At 51.6% G+C, this 13,492-nt stretch overlaps 1 protein-coding gene across 1 annotated transcript in view; it reads left to right on the forward strand.

The window, feature by feature from the left end:
• Positions 1-13,492, forward strand: part of MAPKBP1 (mitogen-activated protein kinase binding protein 1) — a 50,367-nt gene that overhangs the window by 20,744 nt on the left and 16,131 nt on the right. The window contains exons 2-4 of the mRNA XM_040620489.1: positions 2,662-2,753; positions 12,783-12,845; positions 13,079-13,136. Coding sequence (XP_040476423.1) covers positions 2,662-2,753; positions 12,783-12,845; positions 13,079-13,136 — 213 coding nt within the window. The remainder of the gene's footprint in view (positions 1-2,661; positions 2,754-12,782; positions 12,846-13,078; positions 13,137-13,492) is intronic.

Raw genomic sequence — 13,492 nt, forward strand, 5'->3', positions numbered from 1 at the left:
AGGAACACAGAGGTTGCCAGAGATCAGAGCCTGGAACCCAGGCCCCGTGAGAAAAGACGATCTGTAGCAGCTTCTCCACCTGGAGTTTCCAGCCCATTTGTAGGTCACGAAATCAACAAAGTGGGCCATGACCAGAATCATTGTTTAATGGAATAGAATGTAATAGATAATAGAGCATATCATATGGAATCAGAGTATGGTTTTGTGCAACTTTTATTTCAGTTTTACGCACATGCACACACATACATGTATCAATATACCGGCTCAAGATGTAAACTTCTAAACTGTCTCTCTTACCGTGGGTCATGGTCAAAAATGTTTGATGAACACTGGCCTTAAAGGTAGGAGTAACTGACAGCTCCTTCCTGCTTTAGCTTGCTGTTGAAAAGTCCAAGCTAGTTTCAGAATGAATCTTTTATGGAACTGGATCATCTGTCCACAAAACACCTGCCCAAATTCCTGTCAGAGGGAAGGAGAGCTCAGGACGAACAGACTGGTCTAATTCTTTGGGACCAAAGCTGAAGCATGAGCGAGGGATTGATGCAAATTTGAATCCAAAGGATTTGCCCGAAATGATTCGCTGGAAGGGAGTAGGATTTGCGCAGCCTGTTGGCTCGCTGCACTTGATTCTGTGACCTTTCCCCTCTGTGTGGGTAACGCTGGCCTTGGGTTCCTCTCTTTCTCCTCTCTGCAGTAGGCAGTTGGTGCAGCAGGAATGTTCCTGAGTACCCTCCCTCTGGGATAGCTGGAGGCACAGTGCCAGGATGGGCAGTGGGGCACTGAACTGAGCGTCCCCCGCACTTCCCCAGGCAGGGGTATTTTGTGCTCTCCAGTCAGTGTGTCTGGTGCTCAGGCCTTTCAGCAAGGTGACTGGGTGCCAGGGCATCACGGTGAGGAAGGAGGCATAAGTTAGGGCAAGCTATCAAGAACACAGGGAGGAGGCTGCAGTTAGTTTATCCCACACTAGGCTTAGTGCCTCGGGTATGCCCCAGGGTCGCTGGCAAGTCTGGTGCTTGCCAGGTGGCTGTGGGTTGGCCATGGGACTAAACTGCCTCTGTCAGTGAGTAGATACATGTTGAAATTGCTGGCCATATCCCCAGGAAGCACAGAAGACTCTCGGGGGCCTTCCTGGGGAACAGGTTTTAACTCTCATGTCCCAGGGGATTTATTTTGGTCTTTGGCCACCAAGGGCATTTCTTTCCAACCTAATTCAAGCTAAAATGGTCCTTGGAGATAAGAATTTAAACCAGCCTTCTAGAAGGACTTTGAACTCACCAGCTGGGACAGTAAGAGAGGAGGAGAGATCCTAACCACCCTAATTGAATCTGGGTTTCCCCTCCCTATTTAAAAAAAAATTTAAGATTTTATTTATTTGTCAGAGAGAGAAAGCACACACAAACAGGGAGAGTGGCAGGCAGAGGGAGAAGCAGGCTCCCCGCTGAGCAAGGAGCCCGATATGGGACTCAATCCCAGGACCCTGGGATCATGACCTGAGCCGAAGGCAGATAGATGCTTAACTGACTGAGCCACCCAGGTGCCCCATCTGGGTTTCCCCTCTCTAGAAACTGGCCTGGACTAGGAGTAGACCACCTTACTACAGACCTGAATCCTCCTGAAGTGTTTCTGATTCACACCACCCTCCTAGGGCCTCCAAGACTCTTAGCAGAGTACGGTCTAGCCTATTTACATGGCCTTTCTGAATTCAGATGCCTCTCTCTCTGAGCCAACAGAGAGACCAAGGACATCTCTGAGGAGGGCCAGTGCACAGAGTCCAGACAGTACTAGAGGGTGGACCTGGAGTGAAAAGCGTGCTGTTCTGTAGCAGACAGTGAGGTGGAGTGAGAAGAAGTTCCAGGGCATTCTGAATCTCCCATGGGCTCATCTAGCAGAAAGGCCAGTGAAGTAATTTGAGGTTAGTTCAGTGTGCGCCTCAGGGCTGCGTCCAGCGTTGGGTAACAATATTGTTGGTAAGAGTGATGGTGAATGTCGCATGTGGCCATGTCCTCAGAATCTCTGAGCATTTTACACATGTTTCCCTTTCATCTCTGTGGGAGTGGGGCTTAATAATAATAATTAGAGTACTCTGAGCTTCTGTGCTTTGCAAAACACAGCATTAAGCCATGTTTCTGTCTCCTAGGCTCGTAGTCTGTATCTGAACTGGCAGATGTTTGGGGTGGGTAGAGTTCTCTGATGGGGGGGAAGAACGTGATGGGATGCAAAGATCAGAGATATTATGAGTCACCTGATTAATACCTAACATTCCTCTGACTCTTGGTTGATCAGAGTAGCCTTTCTTTCATGCCTGCCAAGGCACGAAGGAAGATCCGTGACTTCCCCTGACTCTCAGATACCCAGGAGGCTAGTCTGGGGACCCAAGGCTTTATCTTGTAAATGGAGCCTTCCTGGATTGGGGGAATGCTTGTTCCTCTGTGGCCACCAGTGAGCTTTAACTCTTCATTTTCTTTCCCAGGGTCCCCACAGATTGAGCCCTGTTAAAAGCCTGCGATGCACACTGGCTTTTCCCCATGTGATCAAGGGGCCTGTGGCCAGGACAGAACCTGGAGAAGTCAGTAGCCCTATTCTCCTGAAGAAAGTAGTCAGCATTTGCTCCTTCCCAACCCTGCTCTGTCCATGTGTCACTTCTCTATCTTGCTCTAACAGGTGACCTTGGAGAAGGTACTTGGAATAACAGTGTCTGGAGGCAGAGGACTTGCCTGTGACCCCCGATCGGGTTTAGTTGCCTACCCAGCAGGGTAAGTACATTGGAAGAAGGCTTATTGCATGGGAGTTTATAACCATGCTAACCCAGTTGGGCAGGGGTTTTTGGTTTCTTCTGGGAGATGTAGCCAGGTGAATGTTTTGGTACCATTTCTGTAAAGGAGATATAGGGCCAGGTCAAGGCTCTTTGCTGAATGCTGTCCTTCTTGCCATCCTGTCCTGTTTTTTGGCCATCCGTTCATACATACAGATTCACACTTTATATCACACACAGTTCCCAGCACCATCTTTAATATCTACCTTCTAGTCACTTTTAAAAACAGCTTTATTGAGATGTGACTCATGTAGCACACAATTTCCATTTAAAATGTGTGGTTCATTGTTTTTTAGCATATCCACAGAATTGTGCAACCATCACCACAGTCTTCAAACATTTTCGTCACCGCAGAAAAGAAACCCCATACCCATTAGTAGTTGCTCCCCATCTCCCCCTAAGACCACCGGCCCCCGGCAACCACTAATCCACTTTCTGTCTCTATAGATTGACCTGTTCTGGACAGTTCACATAAGTGGAATCCTTCCATCTAAGTAGACTATTTGCCCTTCTGTGACTGGTGCTTTTCACTGAGCATAATGTTTTTGACGTTCATGCGTGTCATGGCAGGTATCAGTCCTTTGTTTCTTCTTACGGCCGAATAACATTCTGTTGTATGGATGTCCCACACTTCATCTACTCATCAGTTGATGGGCTTTTGGGTTGTTTCCACTTTTTGGCTATTGTTATGAAAAATACCGGGCGCCGGGGTGGCTCCGTCTGCCTTCAGCTCAGGTCATGATCCCAGGGTCCTGGGTTCGAGTTCCGCATCAGGCTCCCTGCTCAGCGGGGAGTCAGGTTCTCCCTCTCCCGTTGCCCCTCCCCCCTGCTTGTGCGCTCTCTCTCTCTCTCTCTCGCTTCCTCAAATAAAGAAAATCATAAAAAAAAAAAAAAAAAAAAGAAGAGGAAAGAAAAGGAAAAGAAAACACCCCTCTGAACATTTGCCTACTCTCGTCACTTGGAGAAATGTCAGTGCCGTGGAAGAAAAGTAGGGTTCTGGGGCTGGTGTTCTTCTGTCCCCTGCTGCCTTTGACTCCTCTGTCCCTGCAGATGAGAAACCCCCAGCCATAGTTTCTTTAGACTTTTGCAAAAGTGTTTCTTTGGGAGGCTTGTTGCCGATGCTGCTTCTGGTGCTTTCTGTCAACCTCTGTACCTTGCGGCTGGGCACGGGAGCACAGGAATAGGAAGGCCACACTGCTCGACCTTTCTTCCCCCACTGTCCGCTCGGGAGTGCCAAGTTTCCCAGGCTGAGTTCCACAGTCACTCTTGGAGTTTTTGTACTAGTATGTGATTTTCTTAATTTGATCATCCATCAAAAATCTCCCTTTATCAACAACTTATTCCATGCCAGGCACTTTGCTAAGCACTTTACAAGGAATAATTTTATTTAATACCCAGAGCAACCCTGTGAGGTTGGTACTGTTATTATCCCATTTAGTGAAGGAAACTAAGGTAAAGAGATGGTAAGCAGATTGCTCCAGGTCACACAGCTAGTAAGTGTCGATATTGGAATTTCAGTCCAAGTAGTCTGACTACAAAGCTCTCAATCTTAAAATGGTGTGGGGTAGGGGAAGACCTGACTTTCTGCTAATTTTTAAAAGCTCCTTTTTGTGTAACTGTCTACCTGCCCTACGTACGAGAAGAACCCAATTTATGGGCATCTCAGTCTACGCCAGGGAAACTTCTGCCCCTGGGTTCTGGGGCCAGTGCCTCTCCTGAGCAGCCCTCTGGCATCTGATGTCTGTGGTGGGGGTGCTGTGAGAGCTGCACCAGCTTTACCCTGCGGAGGCTGAGCTGGCCTCCTTCTCCCCCTCCAGAAGCAAGCTGATGAATGACCTCTGTTGCTGGATACCCCGCGCTGCCCGCCTCAGGGGAATTCCACTCGTGCCTGCCTCTGCCTGGGAAAGCCAGGTTCCTTCTTGTTGGAGGTGGGGCTGGGGCTGGACGCGAGATGGGCAGGAAAGACCTGGGCTGCTGCTTGGTATGTGCTGAGCCTAGTGTGCCTGCCCTAGGGATTGTGGCGCCGTGCTCCCTCCTCTTCCCCCGACGCCCCTGATCCCAGGCCTGGTGCTTCAAGGATGTGTGCTTCTGTGTGTGGGCAGGGCCCAGCCTGGCACATGTGTCTGGGAGTCATTAGCCTTCCAGATGGTATATGGAAGCTTCCCTTCTGTGATATCTAGTAGGTTCCCTCAGTGTGCTTGGCTTGGGCGAGCCCTGGGCGGTGATATGATCTACTCCCTGACCTTTTGATTTCTTAGAACTTGAAGTTCTCTCTTTGCAAATGGCCCCTTTTTCTGAGTATTTTCGTTTTGCTGTGTGCTAGAGGTCCCGTTGTGCCTCAGGGGTGTCTAGGGGCCACCAGAGTCTATGTGAGCCAAGTAGGCTCTTTCCCTCCCTCCTCCTCTTCTCCTTTCCCTATCTGGTGATCCTAACCCCACCCCCACTCTCTAGTTCCTACTGTGCTCGTTGCTCTAGGAGTGGCTCAGGTATCCTAGAAACAAGAAGAAAAACAAAGCTCAGAAAAGTCTCCCGGAGGCCTAGAGGCAAATATCAAACCAAAACAAAGTTTTCTGAAAGGAAATGAAACCGTTCCAAGAGGGTGGGGTAGCGGGGGGGATGTGTGTCTGGCGGAGGTGGGTGAGGTCTCTGGGCAGAGACCCCTCGGTTTTAGTGGCTCCTGTGTCTCTTCTCCAGAGTTCCCCCTTTGCTGTTCTCTCCACAGAAAAGCCAACCCCTCACCTGTCACACTTCGAGCCCCCCTGCTCCAGGAGGCCAGGTGGTCCCCAGATAGCCTCTTCGAGGGACTCAGTTTAGCCGAACATCCATGATTGACTTGGGCCCCTTCCCTAGTTGGCTGGGTAGAGGGTTCAGGTGCCGTAGAGCCCAGCACAGCCCCCATTGCCGTGGTGGGGCCAGTCGGTTCTGAGAGTGAGTTTCTCTTGATCCCCAGGGCCAAAGTGGGGGGGCCTGGCCTGGGTCACTGCTCTGGGCAGAGGAGCTACTGGAGTGGGAGGTGCCCTATCCAGCAGTCTGGAGGAGACCTCCTGGTTGCCTTAACTAGGGAGGAGGAGGGCAAACCCGGATTTCCTAAGAAGGCCCTCCATTTCCTCAGCCCATATTGGAAGTTATGCTGAGGTTCCCCAGCTCCAAAGCACTGGAGAAGGTGTGAAACCACGGTCTCTCAAGCTGACCTGTGTTCTAGTGACATCTGAGCTGAGGGAGGACAGAACTAGCTTCTTACTGTCTGCGGCGAGCCCTGCGTGGCAGTTTGCCAGGGAGTCTGTGGGGCTGTGGAGACACCGGCTGGACCTGAGAGGAGATGCCGGACTTCGTGCCCTGGCGGATGGGAGTCACGTGCAGCGGTGCTCACGAGCACTGGGCCCCTCGGGGCCTGTCTTCCGGTTGATTTGCAGGTCTCGCACCTGAAACCGAGCCCCCTTAGTTCTTCCTCAGATGGTTTGGTCGTAGATGGCTTCATTCCTTTGTTCAGCAGATAGTTGTTGAAAACCTGTTCCGGGCGTGGGGTATATAGCAGTGGGCAGGGCAGGAAGGGTGACCGTTTTCTGTGGGGTTTAGGTTCAAGAAGGGCAAGCAGACAATACGCATGTAAGCCCATAAAGGAGCAAGATAATATCAGAGATGGTAAGTGTTCTGAAGAAAGTAAAACCAAGTGACAGAAAGGAGAGTAAGTGAATAATGGGCAGGGGGGGTGGCTGGGGCCAGGGAGGGGCTACTTTAGGATTGGATGGTCAGGACTCAGGGGGAGGTCACATTCAGCTGATGTCTGAATGACCAAGAGGAGGGAACTCGTGAGGATCGGACTCCAAAGTGGACCAGATGGTGGAAGCCTCAAGTGCCAGGGTGCCAGGGAGAGGAGGAATCGGTTCACTTGTTTGAGGGGGCTAAACGGTGGCCGTGGCGGCTAGAGCATAGTGAGTGGGCGGACGGGGGCCCAGGCACTGCATTTTGACGGGGCTCGTGAGTCTTGCGGTGCACAGAGATTCACATCTTGTCCCAGAAGGGAATGTGCTTAGCGTCCTCTGGGCAGAGAGAAGGGCACCACTAGCTCTCCACGGGTACCCATGTCATTCTCTGTCTTCTCTCATGTTTTTGAGGAGTGTCCCAGAAACAGAGATGCCAGTGGGTCCTGTCACCTGGCCTGAGAGGATTACTTTTTTGGAAGGTCCTGGATTGCAGGCATTTAAAGAGGACCGTAACCGAGGATGCCTTAGGAAACATCCAAGACTCATTCTCTCTTAGAATACTTAAAGCTCTATGATTTCCCTTTGGGGAGTGAATCCAGAGGGATGGTTTATAATTCCACACCTGGGTGAGGATCCTAATGGGTCACTAGTGTCCAACAAGTTGTGTAGGGGATGCCATCGTTGGGGCTCCTGTTGTAACTGCTGACCCCCTGGGTCTCGCTGTCCTTGGTGGTGGTGGCCAGAGTACCCTTCCAGAAGATGGCCAGGAGCAGCACCATGCTGGTTACTCTGCACGCTGTCTTCTTCAGTCCCCACAGCAGCTCTCTGAGGTGGATATTATCCTTCCTGTTTTACAGATGAGGAGACTGAGATTCAGAGAAGTTAAGGAATATGCCCAAGATCACACAGTAGGCTAGCACGCAGGTCTGCCTCGCCCCAGTTTTCTCGTTCCTTCCATCATCACACTGCCCTCAAGTGTCAGTGAGTCCTAAAAGCCTAAGGTAGGGGAGAGCCACGCACCAGCTCTGGGGCCCTAGTTCTCAGTTCTGCTGATCAGGAGGTTCCTTGGCTTTGAGATCTGATGGCTAGAGACTTAATAATTTATAATATAATTATTTTATAGAATATAAAATGTGTGCTTTGGAAAAAGTATAAGCAATAAACAGTGAAAGGGAATAGGGAATAGGGGTAGAATATGGGGTTGTAATGTTAAATGGTGCTAGAGAGTGACATTTGAGCAAGGCTTGAAGGACCTCTTGTCCCTGTGTAAGTCACCTTCTGATCTTACCTGGTCTGAAAGAAGAGCTTCCAAGGCACAGGGTCTCCACTCAAACCCTCTGTGTCCTGCTCCCTGTATGTGCTGCTGTGTTCATTGCTCATCCCACGCTTCTTTTGTTTCTGCCTTCTGGAGGATGGAGAGGGGTAGGAGGCAGATCTTGTGAGAAGGCCGGGCTCTTGGTGATGGCGGCAGGCCTGGACCTGTCCGGGGAAGGGGTGTGTTGAAGGCTTGGCCCTTCCTGGTTCAGAGGAGCTCCTGGGCAGTGGGCCCAGCACCTGGTACTGGTGTTCCACCACGTGACTCCTGGGCTGAGGCCCCGGGGGGCTGAGACCTCACCGTCTCCCTGCACCCGCACCCTGGGGTTCTGAATTACGGGACTCAGCCGGTCGGGCCAGCCTAGCCCTTGTCGCGGATTGCGGCCAGCAATGCTGCAAGGGCCCATGTGCAGATGACTGCCTGCTGTGCTGGGCGAGGTCAAGGGCCCGGGAGGCCAAGGCGGAGGGCCAAAGACTGATGCGGACTGCACCCTGCCCTCCACTCCCCGGTAGACTGGGGAGCTTGCTCAAGGTCACAGAAGACTGAGGTGGCTCCCACATCAGTGTCGTTGAGCTCTCTTCTCTCGGAGGACCTCAGCCAGTGGGCACAGTGGGAACCTTGGGTGTCTGTGCCGAGTTCTGCCCTCACTTCGGCATCTGCATTGTTGTCCCCACGAGTGGAGCTGTGACCAGGGGTTGGTCTCTCTCCTCCTCCTCTATGTTAGGAGGTTTCCATATTTAAATAATTAAAAGTAAAAATTTCAGCTTAGAGGTCTGTCTCTGTGTGTCTCCCTCCTTTACACGTTTCTCTCCTTTGTGTAATTCTTCCATGCTGCACCTGAGAATCTTCCAGGCTACACTGGGGGGCTGTGTGTATGGGGGGGGGGCATCGGAGAAGGGAAGGGTTGCCTCATAGCCAGTCATCTCCCTCTCTGCACTGTATTTTTACACACACACACACACACACACACACACACACACACACACACACGCTGTTCTCCTTCCTCCTCCCGCCATGGAGCTGCACTTACCAGGAGGAGGAAACGAGATGCTGTGGTCCAGCAAGACTCAGGGTGTGTGTGCGGTGACTTGGACAGTGTTCTCAGCAGTCTGATGCACTGCCCTGGAAAGTCACGATGCTGCTTGGGGATGATGGGCTTCAAGGAAAACTCAAAGTGTATCATAGAACCCTCATCACCTGCTGTTCCTGGATTTGGAATGTGGCCGGCTGGACTGTGTGCGGGGTCAGCTAGAGTCAGGGCAGCTCTCAGCCGAAGCCCTTTGCCATGGTCTGTGTTAGCTGGTCAGAAAGCTAGGGAACCTGTAACCACTCACACTGGAAGTCACTGCTCGAGAGATGAGCCTGCAGAGACAGGCCTCCTCAGCAGATCGGCCCAGCTGACAAGGTTAGAAAACATCAGTTTTCTAACATGGTGGCAGACTGGTGTGTGTGTGTGTGTGTGTGTGTGTGTGTGTGTGTGTGTGTGTGAGAAATCATACAGTATTAAAGTCTAAATATCTAAATCTATGAACTTGGAACTGTAACTGCTATGGTTTCCATCTGCCCTGTTCTGATTTCCGAAAATCCTGTAGCCCAAATCCTTTTCCCCTCAAAGTGCCCCAGTCGTCTTTCTCTCTTCTCACAGGCTCCCGGCCAAGCACCCTGCACGTGAGGTCAGTTGTGTTTCACGTCTCTCATTTCCGACTTCACTTCTCTCTCCTTTCCTCAGCTCACTCTATGCCGCATTCCTTAGAGCACTGCTTCTGGAATCCTGACTCTCTGGCTTTAGCCTAGTGGCCTTGAGCCAGTTACCCCACTGCTCTGATCTTGGTTCTCCGTCTGTAAAGTGGGGGATAATTGTACTAAGAGTCACAGGTTGCTGTAAGGAGTGGCTAAAACCAGACATCTAGGCTGCTTGGCTGAGTGCCTGCTACCTAGAAAGTGCTTGACAAATGGTCCCTCTTATTACTGAGCCCCACTGTGTGAAGAGCAGAGGACCGGTTACTAAAGGAACTGGAAGCCTTCATGTTTCAAGTTCACTGAAACTCTTGAGTGGTGCTCTCTAACTTAGCCAGGAGGCGGCACTTCCATTTTCCTTCCACGCTTCTGTGCTGCTGTCCTAGACATTGAGGGGGTTCCTCTCTCTGCATCCCCCCATCCCTTCCTTGCTACCTTCCAAGCTTGTCATCCCTTCAGTGAATGAAGATGCAGATATTGTCTTTCTCCAGGCTTAATCTAGCTCTCCTTTCCTGGCTGCCTTCCCAGAACAAAAAATAAAGCCTCCTTTGAAGTTTTTATCATTACTGAGGTCCTTAACAGGACTTTCCTCCATTCTTCGAGATGAAAAACCTGACACAGTCCCTTAGCACCTCATTCGCCACTGCCAGGAGCCCTCTTGCAGCTTCCTTTCCATGCTTATGGAGTACTGTGTCAGAAAAAATGGTTCAATCTTCACAGACGTCCTCTGAGCTAGATCTGAGTGTCCATCCTTTATTATAGATAAGTCAGCATGCTTGTGTCTTACCCAGGGTCACAGAGCTGTACATGGCAGAACAAGGCTCAAACCTTGATCTCTGCCTCCAAAGCCCACAGCATCCCTACTGCCCCAACACTGCCTCTGAGGATGCAGATATCCTCAGCCCCTCCTTCCACAGAAGACAGGTGGGGCGTGGAGTAGGGAGAGCTGGGCCTACTGATGCCCCACAGGACCAAGCCAGTGGACCAAGGGAGGCACTCTCCCATTCAAATGGTTCTTGAACAATGACAGTGGGCCAGCCTCTGCTAGGCACAGGAGACAAAGCAGTCAGCAGAACCAGACCCAGTTCCTGTTCTTGCGAAAGGCACAGTCTGGTGGGTGGGTCATCAAAAATAAATGTAAAATTACAGTTGTGATAAATGTTACAAAAGATATGCTGTGCTTGCTATGAGAGCATACACTGCGGCCATTTGACCTGAGATCTGAAAGAGGACTAAAGATTAACTCGGAAAAGGGAGAGAAGAATGTTCTAGATAAGGGAAAAAGTTCCTGCAAAGGAGCCTGGCAGGTTAAAGAGAGTGAAAGAACCATGGTTGGAACATGGTTCGGGGTGAAGCTGGAGGGTGGGCAGGGGTCATACCACCCTGGGCCTTCATGGGCACTTGAAGGAGTTTGGTTTTGGAAGCCCCCCAGGGCTGATCTTCTGGGAGTGTTGCGATCAGATCAGACATGCATGTGTGTTTGATGTAAAGCACACTGGACGTCAGGAGGCCTGGGAAGTCCTGGCTCTGCTCTTTCTAGGACCTTTCTGAGCCGAGGCTTCCTCATCTCAAAATTCTGGAGGGTTGGACTAGATGATTTTAAAGTCTCCCAGCACAGTGCATTTAATTCCTTCCGTCCTTCCTTCCAGCTCTAAGGTTCTATGAGTCTATCTGTTTGGAGGAATTAGGCTCTCTGTTTCCTGGACTGCCCCTAACAGAAGCTGGGCAAGTGTGCATGGGTCTGTGTGTGCGTGTGTTCGGGAACGGGGAGGGAGAGTGATGGGACACAGGGTTTCCAAGGCCATCTGACTTTTGTCATATGTTTAAGGGAAGCAGGAGACTAGAAGTTGGTGTAAAGAGAGAAAGAAGATGAGAAAGGGGAACAAGGAAAGATAAGCAGATGGAGAGAGGAGAAAGGAAACCAAGGACGGATTTGGGGAGGGGTTAGAGGAGGAGATGTGACTCAGGAATTCCAAGGCTGTTTGTTGCCCAGCCTGGCAGTTCTAGGCATACCTAGTGTACCTCAGAGATCCCTGGGTCCCCAGAGATGACCTGTGGAATGTGCATATTGAAATGGTTTATGGAGCCTAATATGCTAAGCGCTCACCAGCAGCTGTACTTTGCCTTCGCTTCAAACTTCTAGCAGGCAGTTGGTTCCCATTAAACAAGGCTGGTCTGGGGGATGTTGCCCTCTGCTCATTCTGTTCCTATCCCCTGACCTGGCGTAGCAAGTCCCATGCTTGCTCCTGTCATCGACTTACAGTACTAATGAAGTGAGGCAGAAGGGGCGATGGGCCCAGGCCTGCTGACAGCCATGGAGCCTAAGGGAGAACACTGCCTGGCTGTGGCTTTGGGCTTCCTGCCTTGACTCCTACCACCTGGCCTCCTCTCTGGTACTGCCTCTGGAAAATCAGTCTGAATCTAATCCTGTCCACCCTTGCTGCCTGTTCGGAGAGGGCACATCCACCCTTCTCTGCACAGCAGGCAGGCAGGCAGAGTCTCTGATTATCTTCTGGCAGTCTGGAGGGCCCTTCTCAGGCTCTCTGGGGCCAGGGATTATCAGGGCCCGGCCCAGGAGTTCCAAGGCACTGAACAGGCCTCCCCAGGCCCTCTTGGGCTCTCTCTGCCCCTCCTCCTAGTCTTACTGAGCCTCCCCGCAGTTCCGGCCTCCTGCCTCCCACTACCTTCCTCATCTGACGCGTAGAGGGTGTGGGGTCGGCTCCTGCCAGGTACACAGGTGGGCACACACATGAGAGGCCTCAGCCCTCCTTGGAGCACAAACGCTTGTCAGACATGTGGCTCCAAGCCTGTGCACTGGCTGTGTACCTGTGGCCTGCTTTGCTCAAATCACATGGACTCTTTCCTCCTACACCCCTTCCTGGGCTCTGTGCAAGGGCTGTCAGGAGGCCTGAGTCCTTGCTGTCCTTTGTGGGTATGACCAGAGATGGTGCTGGTGCTTAGGGACCTGGTAGGATAGGCTTCCAGGGAGTTCATCCTCATGGGGCTGCAGAGATAGACCCTGGTGGGTGGGGAAGGGAAGCAAGAAGAATAGGTTGCCAGAAAGCAGTCAGTTGCCCTCGGTGGCAAGCAAAGCCTCTCTGAACTTGCTCTACGCAGCTCCCTATGCTGAGTGACCGGAATTCCCAGGTGGCCTGAGTGCTCCTGGGGGAGCCGTGCTTTGGTGCTAAGTCTGTTGTCTCATTCACCTCCCCAGGTGCGTGGTCGTGCTGTTCAATCCCCGGAAGCACAAACAGCACCACATCCTCAACAGTTCCAGGTAAATGGGTCTGGGCCCTCAGGGAGTACCCCCTTTTCCTGGGAGCTGTGAGAAAGGCACTGTCTGGGGTCTTGTGGCTCTGCGGACTGGGGCCTTCTTGGGCCCCAGGACCAGAGAGCGAAATGCCACATGTAGGTTGGTGTCTGCTGATCTTGCCTTTTGAGGGGACTCTGCGGGAGCCGGGCTTAAGCCAGGCTGTCCGTGCCCCTCTGAGCCTGCCTCATGTCCTGCAGGAAAACCATCACTGCCCTCGCCTTCTCCCCTGATGGCAAGTACTTGGTCACTGGAGAGGTGAGTGAGGAAAGGGGGCTGCAGTCCTCTGAGGAGGGTGGGTGGCCTGGCCTCAGCAGAGGGCTACAATCCTAGGCCTAGTTAGGGCTGCTGCCACTTTGGCTTCCTGAACCGATGCTAAAATCCTAGTTTTTCTCTACCTGAAAACAGCAGTTCTTAAGCTTTAGTGAGCACCAGAATCACCTGGATTGCTTGGCGAAGTGCACATTGCCAGGCCTGTCCCCAGGGTTTCTGATTCTGTAGGTCTGAGGTGGGATCTCGAAATTTGCATTTCTTACAAGTTCCCACACGCTGATTCTGCTGGTTTGGGAAGTAGGCTTTGAAAATCACTGCCTTAAAATGTTCCCGATCCCCGG

The sequence above is a fragment of the Ursus maritimus genome, unplaced genomic scaffold (assembly GCF_017311325.1).
Source record: "Ursus maritimus isolate PB19 unplaced genomic scaffold, ASM1731132v1 scaffold_35, whole genome shotgun sequence".
Classification (NCBI taxonomy): Eukaryota; Metazoa; Chordata; class Mammalia; order Carnivora; family Ursidae; genus Ursus; species Ursus maritimus.